At 45.9% G+C, this 22,536-nt stretch overlaps 1 protein-coding gene across 1 annotated transcript in view; it reads right to left on the reverse strand.

Annotated features, from left to right (window-relative positions):
* LOC140214368 (hemicentin-1-like) overlaps nucleotides 1-22,536 on the reverse strand; it is a 65,847-nt gene that overhangs the window by 19,105 nt on the left and 24,206 nt on the right. Inside the window, exons 4-8 of the mRNA XM_072285747.1 lie at nucleotides 12,682-12,849; nucleotides 10,064-10,252; nucleotides 5,299-5,469; nucleotides 3,363-3,539; nucleotides 836-982 (exon numbers count right to left, since the gene is read on the reverse strand). Coding sequence (XP_072141848.1) covers nucleotides 836-982; nucleotides 3,363-3,539; nucleotides 5,299-5,469; nucleotides 10,064-10,252; nucleotides 12,682-12,849 — 852 coding nt within the window. The remainder of the gene's footprint in view (nucleotides 1-835; nucleotides 983-3,362; nucleotides 3,540-5,298; nucleotides 5,470-10,063; nucleotides 10,253-12,681; nucleotides 12,850-22,536) is intronic.

Below are 22,536 nucleotides of genomic sequence, written 5' to 3' on the forward strand. Positions count from 1 at the left end.
TGCATGCTCAGAAAATTACGACACATATCTAAATGCATTTAAGGACTCTATACTCCTTGTCTCATAGTGGCACACAACCATTCTGGAGCACTGGCACAAAATGGGCCCATGCCAAGTTGCCGAAAAATGGGGCAGCCCAAATATGAGAAATTTAACAAAATCGAAGAAGCCGTTCCATATCATGCGCTGCTTCATTGAATGACCTGCTTGTGTGCTTTAGAGATACCTATGGACTGACATTATACGTATACGTTTTATTCGTGATTGATTGCTTTATTGCGCAGAACAGTGGCACTCTCACTGGCACCAATTGTTGGTCAAATTTTGTGCCATATAAGCCAGAAAAGTCAAGTCGGCAATATACTGACCCAGCCACACAAGAGGGCAGGGGTTCATTGATGTTTGATGTTTAATGTCGCAAGCGCCAGGAATGCAGAGGTAGGGGTGTGATAGGGAAAGAAATTGTCGGCATGCCAACACTTTTTCCATCTTGTTGCCAAAACTTTCCCACTGTTCACAAACTGATGAAGCCACGTATGAGGTGGGCCTAGAGGACAAGCACTATTTCAAACAGAAGGCCGGTGAGGGTATGTAGTTTTTGTGCTCAACCTTCTCGCAAAGCATTTCGGTCTTATTCACGCATCTGCTCAGTGGGGACTCTACAACCTGGGAGCCACTGACAGGTCTCTCATTGACGTTCGCAATGTTCACTTTTTATATGTGGACTCTACTGGAATGGAAGTTCATCTTTTCCAAGCACTTAAGTTCACCCATAAGGAAGAAAGATAAGTGCTGGTGTAAGCTTTTGTGTAATTCAGAACATTGAGCCACTCACCCACGCACGCGCCGTCCATTGTTAGGTAACCTTCAGGACAAGTCCAGTCCTTGATGAAGGCAGATATAGGCGCCGAGCGCAGTTCTTGGATTCTTCCGGCGATCAGAGGGCTGTTCCGAGGATGGTTTGTGGAGGTACGGGCAGGTGCTGCGCGAAGCGTTTGATACGTGAACATGGTGTTTGTAATGTAAAACAAAAAGGTAATTTCTCAAGAGTGGCGCTTTTCCCACATGCACACTGCACGCACACATGCACGCACGTAAATGATTTCACATGGCAAAGAATAGGGAATTATGGGATTTACATATCAGGAGCGAGTGAAGTGAACCTGAGTTCTCTGGTTTGTTCGATTATCATCTCAAAAAGCCTAAAATCCTCTGACCACAATCACACAGACAAAAAAAGCTGCCAACCAATGCCAACCAATCCAGATAATGTAGATATTATTAACGAAGGTGGCCAGTCAATGGTAAGAACACTTGCAAAGAAAAAAGCTTTGAGACTTTGGCCCCCAATACTAACAACGTCAATAAAAATGACCTCCAAGGCTGCAGCTTTGTTAAAAAAAGTAAGTGGAACAACCGTGCATTTTTAGTGCAAGTTTGACAGCACTTACCTCACAACTGGTGCTAGTTTTAAAATTTGTTCAGTCGCATGTACCTTGTGAAAGTACTGGCTTCATTTCGTGTATTGCAATATGTGTGCTAAAGTAATGAGTTAAAAAGTTCATTTGGAAAATTTTGCTAATAAAACAATTATCCATTCTGACTTGCACTGTAACTGTTGGCTGCCTCTTCAAGTGATCTAGCTCAATGCATAGACTGATGCTATATGAACCACAGGAGATTTAAAAAAAAATTTGTTAGCGTGAAAAAGAAACTTTATATATTCTCCAAGTAGTCCTTGGAATCCGCACTCCAAATACGTTGTGAATAAATAATATGTGTGCAAAAAAAGGAGTTATAGCCGTTGTATCTCTACAGGGACTAAGGTTCTATGGTGATTTAACTGGCCAACGAAGAGCCGCGCATTACAGATATATAGACTTATTAGATGATCTATAAGAAAACTCACCTTAAAGTGGGAACAACCATAGTTTTGAAACGGAAAGAAATAACACAAAAGAGCGTATGGATGATTTACGTTAATGCTTCAACTGTTCTGTGTTGGCGAGGGCGATGTGCATTGATAAAAAGGAATTACTGGGAAAATACTTCGTTTACTAACTATACAAACTATGAAAAAGACGAAAATTATGTAAACTGTCCTAAAGATAAACATCGGCCAATCCAGACTTGAACGCCTATTAGTCACTGTTTTACGGTATCTTACGAACGATGAAATTGTTTTTCAGCTGAGATAATTATTTTTAAGTTTCCACCCAAATGGGTAACATTAAGGATACCGACTGGTCGAGAGGCAGTGGTCTAGGGGAAACACGGTAAATGCCTGATACACACGAATTCCTTCTCAATGCTTGAGCTCAATAAACTCTCGTATTTCAGAAAAAAATATGATTAAACAAACACAACCACAACGACAACATGACTGTGAGATGTTACACTTCATTCGCGCTGAAAACGCAGCTCCAACCAGAAGACATGAATGCAATTATGTAAGGGTGCTGAGCAGATGATCGTCAACAACTGAACAATTAGTTTTCATAAGAAAGAAAAATTATACTTGCAATTTAAAAAAAAAAAAAACTGACTAGTTCCCGCGATATCTTATCGCCATTCATACGTCTGGCATCGCTTCCGATGACAATAGAAATTTAATGCTGTAGGCACGATAACCGCATATTAGAAAAATAAACTTAACGGCGACAGTATTACTCAGTACTAAATGGTCAGTTGGCAACCAGCTCTGAAGCTTTGCAGTGTCAACAGCAGTGCCATAACACGCAGCCTAGCGAGCGGTGGAAACATTCTTCAGTAGCGCATGCTGCGATATCGCGCCATCAATTTCACTGCTCATATTGAGGTACATGTTTCCAGATTCTGGCCTGGCTGGGAAACAGCGTGCTAGAACTTATGAGCACATGCGCTTCTCCAATGCACGTGGGTATGGCCAGAGCTTGGCTGGACGCATAGAGCTAAAGCAAACGTTGACACCGGCGCGCATCAGTTATCATCCAAAATCCCAAACCACTTTCGTGGCCTCCTTGCCAGCGTTGGTTCTCCATACTGTGAACGCCACTCGTGTAGGCCGGTACATGTAAAGTCTAAAGAACTTGCCACATGTTGTTGATATTGTCGGCAGCTCTGGAGCACCGTGATCGAGTGTACTTCCAGCTCTCACCGTGACCATCGGAAAGTCATGCGCCGCCAGTTATTGTACGCAAGAGTGTACTTGAATCTATGCCTTGCGATTAATTTTTCCAGGAGCGTAGGACACGGGAGCTTAGAGAATGTTTCTCATCTAATGCACCTCCCGCTTCTTAAGTGGAAATAAATGGGCTATGTGGCAGAATTAATCCTCGACTGATTGGACGGCATGACTATGGGTACTTGTGCCATGGGCTCACCTTGAGGACACGGTTTGTGCGGGCAACGGCGCGTCTCGTGATCGCTACCTAGGCAGCCGCGCCCCCCAGCAGCAGGGCGCGGGTTGTCGCAGGTGCGGAACCGGCGACGGTGGCGCCGCCTACCGCACGAGGCCGAACACTCGCCCCATGGCGACCACTCGGACCAGCCACCGTGCACTGCACAGGCGCATCAGGAAAATGTGATACATTCGGTCACTGTGCTGAGAGGGCGAAACCAGAAGTCTGCAGTTTGGTCCCTCAAGTTGTAACCAACGAACAAGGTAAATAAACACACTGGGTTTTCTCTATAGGTTAGCTGTGCAGGGGCAGGAGCCCATGCCTTGTAAATCCCTATGAACCCTCCAAACACAGAAAAACCCTGTAAAATGGCGTCAGTGCCTTCACCTTGTGCCATTCTTCCTACGCTCAAATGCTTTCCAAGTACTTCTCGCTATTAACTATGAGGTAGCCTAAGAAGCATATCAGCGGCGATGAAATACTCCTAAGATGTCAAATTCCCTTGAAAAACCCATGCGAATACACGGTACATAATTACTCTGATACGTGAACTATGACATGTCCAGGGCAGGAGGCGAGCTGCCACAGCATGCAAGGATATGAGATGTAAGTGCCCGGGAGGACCACAGAGCTCAAGTTTTTGGTACCCTGGCATGGCACACTCACCATGCTGCTGCTGCACCGTCGGAACATCCATCTTGCCGAGTGTTCAGTTTAATGCATCAAATGTGCCAATCTGTCATGAATATTAACTCTTCTTTGACTGTGGCAGTGCACGAAAGACACCCAGCCCATGTCGTGCACTTAGCAGCAGCACGCTGTGATAATTTTTGATGTGCAGTCTATTAACGACATGACGTGACTGAAAAGCACCGGTTCGAATATGGGCCGCATCGCCTTGAAGGGTAACAGTTTGAGTGATCCCTCCAAGAAAAATACACGAATTAGTATTCGCGGGAGGTTGTTTTCTTTTCATATCAAGTTTTCAGAAACAATGGCGTCTATGGCTATGGTGACTACCGTATTTATTCGAATCTAGGCCGGCAGCTTTTTTTCAAATAATCATATTCCAAACTCTAGGGTCGGCTTAGATTCGAGGATATGAAAACACCGCGCCAGTTTTTCATTGAAACTGCTAAATATGGTGCATAGCTAGCGCCATCAAGAAAAGTCAGTATCGCAGCCACTACTAGCCGTGCCAGTAGTCAACCGCACACAAGCGAGGTCGCCATTTTGACCTGTGTCGTGTCGGCCGTATCGGTGTGCGGCGTGGTGTTATCGCGATTGTACGAAGACAACATGCTAACGGCAACGGGCCGCATTAAACGTGCATCGCTATCGCAGCTGGAGGGTTGGTTAGCTGCAGCGTGGGACGACATCCCAGGTACTTTGATCGTGCGCGCCTTTAAAAAGTGCAGCATATCTAATGCGCTTGACGGTACCGAAGATAGTGCACTGTTTGAAGGTGACAGTGACAAGAAACAGAGCGACGAGTCTAGCACCGACGACGACGTTGAATGAGCTCTGCACGTTCAGATTCAATAAATGCTGTTTGCATTTTATGAACGCTGTCCTCGCTTTTTTTGTTCAGCCTACATTCAACGTATTTTTTTTTGTTGGCTTCGGACTTTAGGGGGCTGGCTTAGAATCGTGGTCGGCCTAGATTCGAGTAAACACGGTATGTCGTTCTTCTGCTAAGTGCGAGGTAACGATTTCGATTGCTGGACGCTCTCTCGCTGTGATTTTGGTCGATGTTTAAGTAATCCCACATGGACCATAATAATCTGGAAACCTTCACCACGACACGTTTCTCATGGGCGAGCAAATAATTTGACATTAAAAGTGCCATAGTTATTATTACAATGACTTAAACGCAAGAAATCGGAATCGTGCATCATTTAAACACCGGGGCGCTGACCGGGACAGGCCTCCGGGTGGCAGAAGTCTTCTTGTTCAGGCTCCCCCTGACACTGGCGACCTCCCCATGCAGGTGCGGGCGAGTCACAGCTGCGCCTTCGGGTCCGGATGCCCCCGCCGCAGGACGCCGAGCAGGAGGACCACTCGGACCAGGCACCCCAGCCGCCATGCACTGGACGCAAGGGGAGGAGACGTCACTTCATCTCCAGTGAGGGCTTTGATAGAGTGAGTGGTCAAGAAAATGACAAAAATGGGCGCGCATTTGGGTACAATTCGCGAGGAATTAGCTGATTACTTTGCGCAAACTTATTGAATAAATGCCAAAAGAAAGTGCATGACAGCGCCACTAAAATTAAGAAAACTAGGTGGAAGAAGAAATAGCAGTATAAGAAAGGGTCGATTTCGCTATACAGGGTGTTTCAGCTAACTTGTTTAAAAATATGCCGATGCACTCTAAGATAATGCCACCAAGTGCATGTTGCTCACTTTTGAATGTAGTGTGTCACACGATTTTTTTGTATTTTGCTTAATTATATAATTAGTCAAGATGAATTAACCAACTTCTGAAGTACGAAGTTAGGCAAAAAAATTCCAATTAGAAAGTTGTAGAGCGCCTTGCAAAACATCTGCATAGACAGTTTCTAACTTTCTATCTATTAAGTATAAGTGTTTTTCAGCTTTGCGGATGCCTGCGAAATACAACAAAAATACCACATGTCATACCCGCTTGCGCGCCGTGATTGCAGCGCTCCCAAAATGTCCGCGTACAAACGAACATAGCATCTAGCAGGGCGTGCTGCCGCTTAAAAGGCGACAGGCCAGTGACGAAGGCGTTAGCTCCACGATTTACGCCAGCGATGTGCTTCCCTCGCGGCGGTTCATGATAGCGATAAGCAGACGCGGCGGCAGCACGCCAGGCTAAATTCTATGTTCGTTTGGGCGCGGAATGCTTGGGAGCAGTGCAATCACGACACGCAAGCGGGCATATCACGTGGTGTTCTTTTGTATTTTGCGGGCTTCCGCAGTAAGCTGAAAAACACTGATACCTTATAGAGAGAAAGACAGAAACTGTTTATTCGGACATTTTGCAAACCGCTCTGCAACTTTCTAATTAAATTTTTCCTAGCTTCGTTGTTTCAGAAGTTGAATAATCAGTATTGACTAATTATAGAATTAGGCAAAATACAAAAAATAGCTTGACACACTACACACAAAAGTGAGCAAGATGCGTTTGGTCGCGCCGTCTTAGAGTCGATCGGCACATTTTTAAACTCTAAAGTTAGCAGAAACACCCTGTAGATCTAAACAGGTTAAGCATGACATCAAGTGAATCTCTGTTGGCTTGCCGTAATATATAAGTAATGCAAGCGATCGCACGGGTGGACCGGGACAGCTGCACCCAGGTATGAATTAATGCTTAACACACGAGGGCACAGAAAGTGCAAAGGCCTCACCAGGCCAAACAGCATCAAGGTTGCAAAGGTCAACTTACTGCTGCACAGGAGCAGGCCATGAAAAAAAGAGTCCTTTTGAACGAGTCGCTATGCTAGTCCGGAGGGCCTACATTGTGCGGAGGACCATCTGTAGTGGGGCTTAAGCGCACGTCAAATTACCAGATATGGGGTGCTATGCAGGATGCGCCGAGCTTTTCATTCCAACGGGTTTCACCCGGTTTGCTCGATGGCAATCAGTGAAAGGAGATAGCATGGAACGCGCAAAACCAGCGGGGGTGGGGGGAAGCGGAGAAAAAGTTGTGTTTGACAACATTGTTGCAATTTAGCAATACCATGATTGTCCGGCTGTCTATCTGCACACTTGCCGTGAGCCGCTTACCATGCCTTTTTCGGGTGCGTCAAGGGCGTGCCTCCTCTTTCGGGCATTATCTTTCTATCATCCGTCGAATGCGAACAGGGCACATGCAGTGCATTCTTTGACCTACGCCTTTCCCTCAGTCAAATACGGTAAAATACAACAAATAAAGAAACATGTTCTTTCTTAAAGTGTCTGTTTTTTTCATTTTGAATGCTTTAAATTTCTAATGACAGACGGATATTGAGCGAATTATTAAATTTTGCACTTCTTGCCGCGAGTAGCGACAGTGACGCGAAACCTTGCAGGCGGATACATTCTACAGAGTCACACGCACGATGGAGTTCATACAATGAACAGTTGTCAGGGGTGTTGCAGTGCTATTCTCAATAAAGTTAGTCATGACAATGATCTGACCATTCCCTATCCATTAAGGGAATGGCAACGCAGTGCCGCAACATGACTTTTTACCACAGGAGCTTCATTGATAGTGGTGCTCAGCACAATATGCACCGATGAAAGTGCGTTGTGCGTGTTTCATTTCGGCGGTCAAGATTGTTGATGCCTTTTAGCTGAGCACCGCACCGATGTTGCCGAAAAGTAACTTGGGCGTGGTCCAACCGTGGTGGTTGTGCGCACAAGGGTTACATGCCACGAGCGGGGCGTCACCTATGGTTTTGATTGATAGGCGAACTTGTGCCAAACTCGTACACTGCGGAACCCTCCCGAGTTGAACTCGGGAACATGGACCATATCAGATTGTGGACCATAGGTAACTTTTCAAAGGTTCACCGACAAGACCCGACAACGCTAGGCCCCATTATGGCAGTTAATGCTCAATCGGGGAACATTATTAACAGTGTCGAATGGGCCACACACAACTGTATCCCAAATTTAGTGGATACTAACGGGGCGAGCCTCAGTCTGCATTGGGAGACAGTCAACCACAAGCTGAACTTTGTGGACCCCATCGCAAGAGCTCATACGCAGAGAAATAGAAAGCTAGTGCCATAAAGTGAAGCGCCTTCTCGTCAGCAGCGGGTATAGGGTAATTGCACCGCTGCTGGAGTCCCACCTGACATGGATGTGGTGGCAGTGAATTAACGGCCACGTGCGCTGCAATGACCCCTTCTTACGCTTGTTAGAAGCCATCGCTCGAAGCTACCCAGCCTGAAGGTGCATCACAAAGTAAAGGGAAATAAAGCATAGTTTTCTTAGTCCTTGCTTGTATGAGTGTTTTTAGGCATTCCTGTGTGCTTACACGGAAAGGGCCGCAAACCACATCTGCGCTAGCCGCTGCTCATCGCGTGTCTCAGCCTTACTTTAGCGCAAGCAACAAGTGATCTGTTAAAAGCCCAGTGCACGAACCAGGTGAACACCAATCTGTGCTCGGAAATAAATGCGAGCGCAAGCACGTTGCGAGCTGGGGGAGCGTTTCCTAGTGATGTACCACGAAACGTATTAGATTAAAATCTTGTCTAGTACACATACAATGTACATCTTGTAAACTTTAAGATGCTTATAAACCATATTAAAGTGACTAATATGTTGTGCTAAATTTATTTATTTTGTAACTTGTGCTTGTAATTCACTTGGTGGAACGACAAACAGCTTAAGGAGGCCCCGGCCATGCACCGACGGTACAATCACGTGAGCCCCAGTCTGTTGACCACCTATAAGGCAACGGCCAAGGAATGATGGCCACACCGAGGGAATCTAGAGAAACCAATGAAACTGGAGGTGTGCCAAGGGACAAGATTTGTCTTGCTACCATTAGTTCTTTTATCTTGCGGCGTCACCAGAGCTCGTGAAGATACCGAGTTTCGCCAAACTCATCACATCCTGAGTAGCACCCATGCTCAAAAGTAAGCCATGGCACTTAAACTACAGCGCTCATCATACCACTCCGGTGCGAGACAAAAGTTTCAATGCATATACAGTATCTGTCTTTGTTATCACAATATGCGTTTTAGCCAGCAGCGTGCATCGAGGCATTTATCGAGCAATATTTGCAGCAGCTTCCATGACTTCTTCGCTCAGTATATACGTGTGAGATCAGCGACTACTTAATAACAATTGCAGATGTACACCCTGTCCCTAAATACTGTAGCCATTATTTCTCTTAGAGCATCCCAAATCGCCAGTTTCTGAAAAAATAATGGAGTTTCATACAATAATTACTAGAAGGAACTCTGGCGATAGTGTCTACGGGAGCTGCAAGCGGAGTGATTCAGCCAGCATGGCAATGATGGTTATACATGGATTTGCCTACACTTCCATTCTTCTGGCTTCAAATGGCTTCGTAAACTCATTTTCAACAAAGTACTGTGTAATGAATAATTAAAGAAGCATGATTAAAATTGCTCAAGGGTGGGATTCGAGCACAGAACCAATAATGAAACCATTGCACCACGGACACATGCGTTGACAAGCAGCGTAGAACGGGCTTATGAATTTCCTGCGGGCAAGCCAGCGCAGTGAGACACTTGGCGCGTTTCGATTTGGCCACCTCGACAGGCTGAACTGCTGTAGTTAGCAGCGCTCATGTGTGTTCACAGAGTCTTCTACGCTTAGAAAAGATTGAATGAAAGCACTTTGAGAAGCACTTAGAAGAAAAATTAGGGCAATGAAGGCAGATAAAGCGTAATAACCAAAGCCACAAGAAATTCCGAAGGCACAAGCACGAAGATGTACTATCCATTATTCACAAAGTGGCTGAACGATCACAGCGCCAGGGTTCCCTCCAATAATTATTCCAGGAAACTTTATGGAAAACAGGGCGAATAGCCACCAAATATTTCTGAAGAGCCTCAAGAGCACAGAAACATGTACACTGTGCCAAGAGTATGCTTGTACCCCAATAGTACTACCTCATCCGAAGAAATGATGCTGCCTTGTCACGAAAGCTGTTAACTCTTAAATATGACGCGCGTGCCCGCAGTGGGCGCATTTTTTACCGGGACAGGAACTCTCGAAGCAGGCAACAACGTCACGCATCCGCCCTTCGCAGGCTGATGCCGAGTTGGCGGGTCTGTGCCAGGGCTGACCGGAAGCGGCAGAGACGCAGAGTCTTTCCTTGAGCCCTGGTCCGCACGACGTACTGCACGGACCCCAGGGGCCCCACATTACCTCGTCCGGCTCCTCCACTGCAAACAAGTTTCGCCGCGTCTCCATATAATGAGATTTCTGCATTTCAGGTAAGCTGGGCCATGCGTATAAGAGTTTGAAATAGATTTGAAGGAAACGCAAATTCATCCGCAACGAAAAATTGAGGAGACCATGCCACACTCCCTGATAATACAAAATGAGCGTCTGTTTTTAGAATCAATACAATATTGCCCTGCCAGATTCATCACTGCCTAGTACCGTCAAGAACGTGGTAATGTGATAAAGTCATGTCTAAGACTCGAATTATTGGTATTCCGCCAGCAAAATGCTCAGATACGCCTTTTTTCTACTGGCTTTAAAATACACAGCATAACGTAAAATTCCTACAACTAAGCATTCCTACAACTAAGTAGAAGCTTCTTATCCCACCGACCCGCACATCTCATCACCTTTTAACTCTTGCAGCCGCCAGTGCTTGTGTGCGCTAAAGTCTTCTTTTAACCAATCTTTTTTGCATCGTAGAGTGGATCAATTTACCAGACAGAATTACCAACAAGCGCAACCTCCTCAAGCTTAAATAGCTGCTTACCAATCGTCTGATAATCAAAGCTTTAAATTTTACGTTATGCTGTGTATTTTTACGACTCGTGATGTATACCGCATGTTCTTTTTAGACAATACACAAAATTTAAAATTGCCTATGGCATATGGCATACTTCTAGTCCTTGAACTAAATTGCTCAATGAGGCGAACAATACCTTCACGAGAAATCAAAATACACAATGAACTATTTAAGAAAAATCACAATTAGCTTTATCATTAGTTGTTTTACAACGCATATTGAAATTTAGGAATTGTAGCCGGTGAGCTTGCAAAGCATATCAACTTCGAACGAGGATGGCCCAGGTTTTGAGATATGCGCCATGGAACTAGCCCTAAAAATGCACTGTTTTTGTACCACTTACTTTTTTAAGGAAACGCCGCTGTATGCACTGAATCAGTAAAGTAATTGGAACGTTCATGTATTTCATTGTGCACAATGGGAATAAATATCCTGAAACTGGTGCCCCCTTGAAAATTTGTTCCAAGTGGATACACTTGGAACAAATTGTGGACCTCTAACTTGCGAACTCATCGTGCAATTCCTAAATTGCAGTATGTGCCGTAAAGTAATTCATTAAAATGGTAATTAGTCAATTTTGATATTTAGACCATCTTGTACTTTGATATCTCGTGCAAGTAATGTCCACCACTTCGAGAAACCCAGTTGAATGACTACAATTATGCTACCTGTCGTAGGTGATTTTATAACTTCTGTACGATTGAAACGAAAAACAAAGAAGTACCGTATAGGGACTTTTCGTACTGATTAGCTTTTGCATTGTATTCTACGCACTTTTTAGTTTGGACATGTTCTCGAAGAAATCTTGTGCCTGAGCTTTTGCGAGACATATGTAAGCATGCTTTTCTTCTCTCCATTGTCTACTGTAACCCTCTCTCGTATGTAATACCCCGACAGGTGCCTTTCAGGGAATAAAAGACGATGATAACGATCTGATACCGAAGCACGAAATCAATATCGCATAACACTCCTCAAGTGGTGGTCCTGTTTTTGCAGCATCACTTTTGTTCGTGGAAGTGACTCGGCAACCGGTTATGTAACACAGGTGCTTCGGGGACTGAAGTCGCACTGTCAGTTAAAAAGTATTCACGGCGCTCAATATTCAAGAAATACAGTGTTTACGAAGCATTTTTAAGGTGAGCGAAAATTACTGTGTGGCCAGCAGGCTGGTGTGACGAACACTGAACGTGCAGCTACATATTCGGTGATATAACAGCACTTTATTGAGCTTCTAAATTATAGTGTTTAATTACTGTACTCTGTAAAACGTTAATTGTTAGAAGAGAGCACGTCATCTGCTCTATAGTAACAAAGCGAGCTCAGACGCAGCTCACACTTAAATAGGAAGTGGTCTTCTACATTGACTTTGTCTTCCTCACAGCATGACGCGGAAGTTAATGCTTTGTGCACTCTGTATAAATGAAATCCAGGCCAACACCGCTCCATGCACAGTTACCTGTCCTATTGGTACTGTCTGGTAATATCGTTCCTTGTAAACACGCCATCATAGAATATCCATCAACTCCACGCGGGCACTCCTGTCTCCACGGTGGAAACATTAACTTTGTAACAATAATAACTTGTACATTGACATAAATTTTATCATACGCTTGGATACACAGCAGCGTTCAGGGTGCTCTAAGGCTTTTGCGCTAAATTCGTGTGCTAGAGAGTGCAACTGAAAACTGTGGTGCTTCGCTCATCTTAGATGAAGTGCGTCGTTTCGATAGCTAATGCAATACTGTCAGCTCTAAGCTGGTACGGCAGCTGGTAACAGTGAAAAACTAGGGCATGAACTTGGCCAGTGTTCGGTCGTACGTGTACACAGAGGAGTGCGAGACCAACCAGGCTGACACGTAGCCGTCTCGTTGCACGCCTGTGTCTCGAGCGCTTCACCGATACAGTCGTCTCCGCCGTTGCGTGGTGGCGGTGAGTCGCAGCGTCGAGTCCGGTTCCGGAGGCCGTCGCAGTTGCACTCACTCCACTCCGACCACTCGGACCATTTGCCGTCCACTGCGTGTATGTGCGCATAAGCTGAAAATTAATTTCGTTTAACTTCATTTCCGTAACACCTCTAACAAAAGGGGTATTGCATAAAAGTGGGTACCTAATGTAGTGTCGTTGAGCGGAAATACGGGCGGGAAGAAACCGAGTGGACAGACAGACGTTCAACGACACTACATGATGCACCAACTGGCCCAACAGTCTACGCTTCTGGGTACCTAAGTTATGCAGACACATTATTAAGTATACACAAGCGACGCAGGTGTAAAAATGTTGAATATTACTGTATTAAATTCCCCATAAACACACTATTATTAAGATAGCAATTACATATACACTCTAGGTGCATTTCTGTAATTGCCGTCGCTGTCGCCGTGAGGTGCCGTATTAAGTCCAAGGCCAATTATATCTTTGCCGCGCGCCGTATGCTATATGTGTGAGTGAAAGGGTGCGAGGGTGAGCCGGCGAACACGGCTCAATCTCCAGTGCCTGAGCGAGGAAGGCCAGCCGGAAACGCGCCCTCTCCTTTTGCACGCGAGGCACGAGGGCACGGCGAGGGAGGGAGGGGGGGGGGGGGTTCTTCTCCAGCGGCTGCTGCTTACGGCACGGCCGTGATGTTTGTAGAGTGCGCGTAGTGCCGGTGGCTTCGCATGCGCTGCGCTATCGATGTTTCGTTCGCGTTGAAGCGACAGATGCACGAAGGTCAGTTGGCTCACTCCTGTTGCCATGCTCACTCCCTCCAGCGTTTTGACAGCTTGTTTGCGAGGTCATCGGGTGAGCTGTGTTTATGTTTGCTTGTGCACACGTGACACCATGCTTGTTACTTTACTTAATATGCCTGTGTTTACAACATTAAACGGCCAATAAAAGTACTATCCTTACTGATTATTGCTGTCCACTAATTTGCTATCACAGTCAGTGCTTCGCCTTTTGGGCGAAACTGGGACTTCATGTGATGCTCCCTGCTTACGTAACTGCACAATAACAACACAGTTACGTTGCGACACTCCTTTCACTGCGTCTTATCAGTATAACTACATCACATGCCATGATGTGACAATGCGTCGAGGAAATAACCAACTCTTGATGCGCTTTCATGTGCATGTTCAACTCCACGCGCACGAACTCAAATCCACCTGGTTGCGCATGGACCACTGTATTCACGCTGCAAGGCAAACCTAATTAAGCGTGCCTTCAGTGACGCATTGTATGTCCACACGCCTTACATTACACGGTAAACAATTTTGTCCCTTGCACACGGCTGTATATGCAATCATCTCTGCCACAATCGCGTGACCGCAGATGACGCCGTGTGCCGAGAAAGTGTCACGACACAGCGCCCACAAACGACCGCCCATGCACGATGGCCGACTTGGGTGCCGTTAGACTTTGCTTGCGTAAGTCTGATACGCATGGCAGTACCTAAAAGCGCGTGGTAGAACGTGAAACCGCATGCACGACACGTAATTGTGTTTACTGTGTTATGACGGTGCTATGAATTTACGGACATTATAGCCATACCAATACCACAATCACCTGCGTCACTTACCGACCTGGCGCATTTCACTTCGCCCGCAGACGTCGGCGAACACGTTTGTAGGCATTTTACGCTTTCACACTGCAACTTCCATGCTCACTTCTGCGCCCGTTCCAGTGTGCTACTTTATACATGTGACTCACGTCACGTGTGTTCAGCTGCCCCTCTTCATCGCATCTCCAGACATGGCAATGTTGTGACACTGCACCAGGAAATACTTCAAACGCAGTCTTCACAACACTACGTATCTTTGTTGCATTCAGCATACCGCGTCTAACCTTACTTCGTATAACATTCCAATGTGTTGCTATCGAATCCAATGCTTCGCCCTTGCGGCGAAACTGACTTTTTATTATTATTTTATTATTCATATGATTAGTTAGTACTATTATTATAGTATTAGCCACAGTAATGGATCTGCAACGTTAAAGGGTGCCAATGGATTCCCTGCAGCTTCAGGGCACAAGATCGAGCGGAGTCGCCTCCCGGTGGACACTGTGCGGATGGCGCGTTGCATCGTGTACTAGCCGCCACCACGTGTTTGCATGTGCGCGTACGTCGTGTACATGCTCTGAAAACTATTTCGAGTTTGTAGCGCTGACCTAAATGCTGGGATTCATTTTTCAACAATGTACAGAAGCATTCGACTTTGCAATGTAGTCTTTGCGCTGTAATAAGATCCCTGGCTGCACTTGTCTAGCACGCGATATGTGATCATCGCACCATCCATTCGCCACCATCATATCAATTTTGCTACCACTTTGTGCTTGAAGCCTGCCAGAAAAAGCATCCTGCGCCCTTTTAAACAAAATAAATGGTCGCAGCGACACCTTTAGTAGTGACGTGTTGGTGATCCTGCAATTTTTATGATGCCATAAAACGTGAAGTGGTGGGAAAATCAGTCAGCAATAGAAAAAAAAAAAGCTATCTTAAACACGCATGTCATACTGCGAGCCATACCTCATCTATACGCGTATAAATGAATGACCACCGCTTCGTGGTTCAGCGACGGGACTTAGTAGTAGATTTTTTTTTTTTGGCACAAGGGAATTCTCTGGCCAAAGAGCACCAAACACAAGGTTGGTGGTCAATTCAGGTTAATAAGTAGTACTCAAGGTGAAGAGAAAGAAACAGTGGTATATAGGGCCTAACATTAATTAAGAGTACTGATTTATCTAATGATTATGGACGCATCATCTGGCATTTAAGCGATAAGACATATGTTGCCCGAGGTCCCCGAACTGTCCCTTTATTAGTTATGTTCCAATACACGCCATAGACGGCTAAGATGACAGCGGCCATCTTAAGTCTCGTTCTATCTCCGATGAAGACATCAAAGGAGATAGCTCCGCAAAGACAGCATCGAAGTCAAGAACGATGCAGGCTACGTTGCTCTCCAAACAAGATGGCGACTGATCAGGACGCTTTGAAACTAGATGGGAAGGTCTTCTGCGCATAAGAAAACGTACCACACATTCGTATGCACTTAATGCAAGCCGCGTTGTGTTTTTTATAGGTTCGCACGTGCAACGACTTAAAGTACAGCAATAATATGTGCTCTTCTTTCTTTTTTCTTGTTGCTGCGAGACGTCGTCAAGTCGCAAATGCGCCTGCTCTTAAAATTGGAAATCTTCTCGGGGTTGGAAGTTAACCAAAGATCGGAAGGCCGGTTAGCTTTGGAAGCCCATGGTAAAAGCACAAATGAGGCAGTGCAGGGTAACATGGGTTGGGAATCTTTTGAAGTCGCAGAAGCCACCCATCAAAATAAATGGGTGGCTAAAGTGCACAGGTATATGTACCAGAAGAGCGGGTAAACAGAAGGGAGGAAGAGGTCAAGGTAGTTGGCCACAAAGTACAGGGTAATGAAAAGTGTAAATACACAACCAGGAGTCATAAAAAAGAAAGTGAGAGAAACAGAGACAGTGAATTGCATGCAAAGAATGGAAACAAAAAAGGCCATCGAGATTCACAAGAATGGGAAGAAAAAAATTAGAAGGGAGAGAGAGACAGATAAAGCATATTTATTGAAAAGTTTCTGTTGGGTTCGAAAGGGGATCGGAGGGGCCGGGAGGCTAGTCCCGTAAAGCTCCCCCTTACGTCAGACACAGGCCAGGCCTTGAACTATAGCAGTGTCCTCAGCCAGCCCGAGAGCCCAGAGCTTGTCTTCTGGGCATTCGCTGAGCACTGTAGCCTCTGATATTGTTAGGAGCTGATGAGCATGTCCATATAATATGATCTGCACATGGTGTATTGCATGTCTTACAGTGTGAAGAGTATACTTCTGGGTGTATTCAGCGCATGGGTAGCGGTGTAGGGAAAGTGCTTGTTTGTAGAAGTTTCCACGTAGTTACTTGATGCTTGTTTAATGATTTGTCAGGAGGAGAGTATTAGTAACGAACATTTCGATAGCATTCAAGGATTTCTCAGCGAGTAGTCATTTGATCTCCCATTTGTTCGTATTGGGAAACTGTTCTTTGTTGATCTGGTTCAGGTCGGCATAGTTCTGTTTGGGTCTCTTCGGATATTTGTTAATTTGTTGTCCGGGGAGAGATGGGCGACGCAAGCGACTCTCCCGGTTGATACTTGCTCGGGCAGCTTCGTGCGCAGCATTGTTCCCAATTATCCCAGCATGGCCTGGCGTCCAGATCAGTACAACAGCTCTTCTGCGGGTGGATGTTTCCAATGATAATTGGCTATGCTTGAGGTGATACAAGCCTCTTCGTGTAATTACTGTATTTACTCGTGTAATGAACGCACCCTCAAATTAGTCGTGAAAAAATATTATTTTTTTTCCCTCCCATGATGAACGCACCCCAAAGTTTGGTACTGTGCAGTCCCACGATTGAACGGCAGTGCTGTTGTTTTTCGGAGAGACTACAATCTTTGGCTCTCGCAAATGTGTTTACAGCAAGCACACTTTATGCTTAACGCATCTTTTCCGCCAGTACCGGCGCAAAGGCACCTCGCAGATTCATGAGAGAAAAAAACACAACTGGCTCGCTGCAACATGCGCAGATTACATACTTTAGACTGACGCAATACGAGAGCACGCGCGCGGGATGTGCGGCTGGTTGTGGCACACGGGAGAGTCGAAGTGGCTGGCACTTGATCGGCATCATAGTCGAGCGTAGTGTCAAATGCGAATGCCTGTGGCTCACATTTCTGCCTGTCTTGGGTTTCGATGTGTGTGATATACGCCCGCTGCGGGACACAAAGTTTATCTGCCAACGAAACGAAAATGCTGATCAGACAGAGATACAGATGATCAGGATGGTTGAGGAAAGAGACGCACACAGCGTGCTTGTCAAAATAGGTGTGTGCTTCAACGCGATGCTTGCGATAACAGCAGATGGTCGGAAGCGGCTGCGAGGACGAGCTGGGGTGCGATCAAGGAGGTTAAAGAAAAACTGCTGGTGTGAAAGTGGCCTATACCGGCCTATGGGCTCCGGTGAAGCTAGTGGCGGCCATGTGGGGCGCGAGGCACGGCCTGCCAAAAACTTCGCAGCGCTGTTCACCGACTTTTCCAATGGTTTTCAATTTACCGGATTTTTAAGTTTTAATGCAACACTGTGGACTATGAGGTGAGCCATATTGGAGGTCTCTGAATCGCAGATATCCGAGTACTAGGGAATTTTCCCATTTTATCAACATGAATACGCAGCTGCTGCAAAACAGAAAAAGGATTCGCATAACAACTAGTGTTTATTCACTTTATTTAATGCAGTGTAGAAATTGATCAATCATGAAAACTGTCAGATCAAAAATCAATTAAAAGCTGAAAATGTAGCATGAAAAATAATAGTACATGAAACAAACATAATTATTCATTACTATGTCCATCATCATCAGGTGTTGCCGGTGCTTTATCATGAGCATTGCATGGAGGGTCTCGTAACTTTGGCAGTGCCCGTTTCCTCTTAGCCTTAATATAAAACTTTCCTTTATTCTCGAGCAAGGCAATGCTAATCTGCAACCTTATTTAATTGAAAAGGATAACGCTAATATGTCAACTGCTTGTACGTCAGCTTTCCTAAAAATACACAAATGCACTTGCACATTTTGGGATCTCCATAGCATCGCGAAGGGCAAGATAAGCGGCCCGAAACGCAAGCTGCGGCGACTGGCGTGCTTTTGCCCTCCACAAGATGGTGACGCGGCGGCTTCACCTGACGGGCGCTCCCTCCACTGTAGCAGTTTTTTTATTCTCCTTGGGCGCGATCGCAGGCCGCTGTTCTACAGATCGTGCGTTCAGTTTCGCCACGCGCTATTGGCCTAGGCCGCGCCGACTTCGCGCGGCTGACGCATCGGTTCTTTATTCTGTGGTGGAACCAGGATGTGGATGAAGCGGCCAGCAACCTGAACGGCAGCTCTGGTGGTTCCGATGCAGAGTGAAATTACCGTTTGCAAATGGTATACATGTATTTTTACGGCAAAGATAAGTTATCCTATCCTATGAGTGGACTCGGCGGCACCATACGGCGCACGATGCTGAATTTCGTGTTCTGCTTTGTACAGATGTTCCTGTGGCTGCCTGGATCCGCCCATGGCCGTTCCTTGCCACCGACCGACTACGCATCCCGTCCATGTACAGAGGCACCAACAGCATTGTGCCTGCACAATCACGTGCTGACTACCGATGCACGCGTTTTCCTACCGAAAGCACCGCCGCAAGAGGACAGCTGCGCAGGGCTGCTCAATGGACCCATCGTTCTGCGCATGAGCCCGGTGAATCACGTCATCAGAAGAGCATAAAATGATGGATCGACCAGCCGCACCTTTCAGTGGACTCGGCGGCACCGTACGGCGCACGATGCTGAATTTTGCGTTCTGCTTTGTACAGGTTGGTGAGAAACAATTTTGTGGCAGTCCTTTTAGAAGTAACTGTGTTGGATTATTGGTGCTGCGCAGTCCCCAATGCTTTTTCCAGTGTTCTGTCGACCTATCTCGTGTTATTTTCGTGTTACTAAAGCATAGTGGTGACGTTGAAGAGAACCCAGGGCCCGATCAAGACAAACTGGATGTAATTTTAAGCGCTGTTACCGAAATTAAGACGTCACATCAGTTAAAGTCAGGTCTACAGAGTGTCCCAGTCAGGCTTACAGAAATAGAGACAAATCCTGCTTCTCTCCAGCTTTATAACGAAAAGGTTCTACAATGCGAGGAAGCTACTAACACTATGAATCGGGAGATGGCTCGCTTAGGCAATAAATTGGAAGATGTGGAAAACAGAAGTCGACGGAACAATCTAATCGTATACAGTCTTAAATAGGGAGACAACGAAAGTCCGGCAACATTGGAAAAACGCGTGATACATGACATCATGAAGGACATTCTTGGAGTTGATGTTAAATCTATTGAAAGGATTCATTGTATCGGCAAAAAACGTAGTGCACGTGAACGCCCAGTAATTCTTCATTTTTTTCAATTTCACTGAGAAAACGTCTGTTCTTCGAAACTGTTCCAAGTTCCAAGGTGAAACCATATCAATCTCGGAAGACTTCTCACCAGCATTACGGGAGATGCGCCGGAAACTATGGCGTTCATCCCAAGAAAATCGTACCAGAGGAGACAAGGTCAAGCTAATATTTGATAAAGTGAGGATAAACAGCGATTTGTATGCCTGGAATAGCACTGAAAATAATAGGACACACGTGAAGCACGAAAACCATGTGGCTTATGAAAACAGTCACTCCAGCTCGTGACCAAATTCACCTCAACTCTCGCTATTATGTATGAATGCAAGGAGCATTGTCAATAAAAAAAAAAAAATTGAAGCAATAGCGCTGGTATACAGCCCCGATATAATTGTCATCACCGAAACCTGGTTGCATTCTCACATTCACGATTCAGAAGTGCTTCCCAATTCATATTCTCTTGTTCGTTTCGAGCACGATAGCCGGGAAGGGGGCGTTGCCATTGCTGGTAAAGAGGGCTTATAATTTAATAAATACAAAGGAATACCCAATCACGAGAGCGTGTGGTGCAGTATCACTATCACTGGAACGTTGGTGTTTGTTGGCGGCATATACCGACGACCAAGTGCATCAACTGACTATCTTGCTGAATTGCACGACTTTCTGTGCCGTAAAATTAACGAGCGTACTAAGCTTATATTAGTCGGTGACTGCAACTTAACGGGGATTGACTGGGGAAATCTGACAATTGGTAGAAACGAGCACAGTAGTTGTGAAATGCTTCTGAAGTTATGTTTAGTTTTTCTTTAACACAGTTGGTTAGTGAGCCAACGCGTATACAAAAGCAAGCAAGCCCCATTCTTGATCTTGTTTTCATTTCCGAGACACTTGGAAAATTGCGCGGCACCGGGATTCGAACCACAGACCTCTTGCAGGCGAGGCGGGTGTTCTACCTCTACGCCACCGCTGCGCAGCAAGTCGGGATATTTACAGTCGGGATTTGAAAACATGAATGACTTATGGTGGAAGCTGAAACTAATAGTAGCGTACTGAGAGAAAAAATTTATCCCAACAATAAAAAAGCAAGTAAATAGGAAGACACTTTGGATTACACGCAGCATTATCCCCCTCAAAAGAAGGTTACAAAGAATGCGTAAAAAATCCAACGTCGATGAGCTTCACAAATGAGCTTTCGCAAATGCTCGGAGCAGAAATCTCTTCAGCAAGAAGCAATTTCTTCACAAATACGCTGAACAATTTTATGATACACGAGCCAAGAAAGTTCTGGCGTTGTTAAGAGCGGCCCGCTGACGTGCAAGTTTTGCCAGCCGGTTGCGACAGCGGCGTCAAACTTTTCCCGGAAGGCCGGCGCAACCCTCTAGCCACAGCGTCACTAAGTCGACTGTGTCCGGAGGACAATACGCACGTTCTCGACTTTCCGACGCAGGAGCCGAGATGAGTTCGACGAAGCAGGCTTTGTGCCGGAACACGACACCGCCTACCCGGTCTGCCGCGAACGGGGGAGTCCCCGAGGGAACGTAGTTCGGGGCCCCTTCCCACGCGCCGTTCAATACGCAAGACAATGGGCAACCGTCTGCGCTGCGGGGGTCAGCTCGGGGAATAAAAGGCACCTTTCCTGACATAAGCCCTGAGTTAGGCGACGACCGCCTGACCTCGGTTGAGGACCGTGAACCTGTGCGGAAGTGTGTGTGTGTGTAATCCCTCGTGCAGAGAGGCGATGACTGGTCGAACGTTTCCCTCACCTTGGGATCGAGGGAGGACCGAGTGTTTAGAAACCGCTGTTGTGCGGCTGCTCGAGTGTACTTTCTCTCGCAGTCATGCTAGACTGATGAACTGCAACGTCCTGATGTAGATACTGTAAATAAACCCATATTCCTCGTTCTCGATGAGAAGCAGTCCTTCCCTTCAACAACGTCCTCAGCGTGGATAAGTTGGACGACGGCATGGGCAAGCTACCTTCTAATTCATGCCCTACTCCAATCTTGATAACTGATTACGAGCGATGGGATTGAGCCCCCAAACCTTACAGCGTTACCTGGCAAAACTGGGGGCTTCGATCGACCAAACGGAAATAGACGGAGCCATTACAGATGACGCAAACTGTATGGAGGACGCCTTTAATCACTATTTCCAGTCCGTGTTCACCCGTGCTTCTGCCTCAGAATTCAATCAAGCGGAATACCATTCCCGCATGCTCACCTTGTCATGACAGAATGCAGCATTCTTAACTTACTTCTACAGCTTGATGAAAAGAAATCACCTGGGCCCGACGGATTACCCAATGCTTTTCTAAAGCGATACCCGCAACAACTGTCTCCCCTTCTTCAACAAATTTTGTCCGTATCCATAGAAACAACAAAAGCGAAACAGTGAGCCAGACCAGTGCGATCATATAAATAATCGTAGTTAGAAGTGGCAATACTTAAAGTGAAGCTTTCTTCTTGCACAGCTTTAGCAGCTTCCATTTTTTAGGCGAAAGCATGAAGTGGCTTGTTGAGCGATGGCCTTGAAAAAATAAAGAAAATGCAGTCTAGTCAAGTAGTTAAAAAGCAAGCGGCTGGTGGAGAGAGCAACAAGCGGCGCGCAAACAGAAAAACAGGTGTTGTGTCGCTGACATCGTGCAGCTATGGCACCAGTTGTGGCGACAGTCGACAGCGAAGCGAGAGAGATGGCAATGAAAGACGCTCGCCTTTGTGAATAAGCAAAAGGCCTCAAAGATTTCCT

The sequence above is a fragment of the Dermacentor andersoni genome, chromosome 1, assembly GCF_023375885.2.
Source record: "Dermacentor andersoni chromosome 1, qqDerAnde1_hic_scaffold, whole genome shotgun sequence".
Classification (NCBI taxonomy): Eukaryota; Metazoa; Arthropoda; class Arachnida; order Ixodida; family Ixodidae; genus Dermacentor; species Dermacentor andersoni.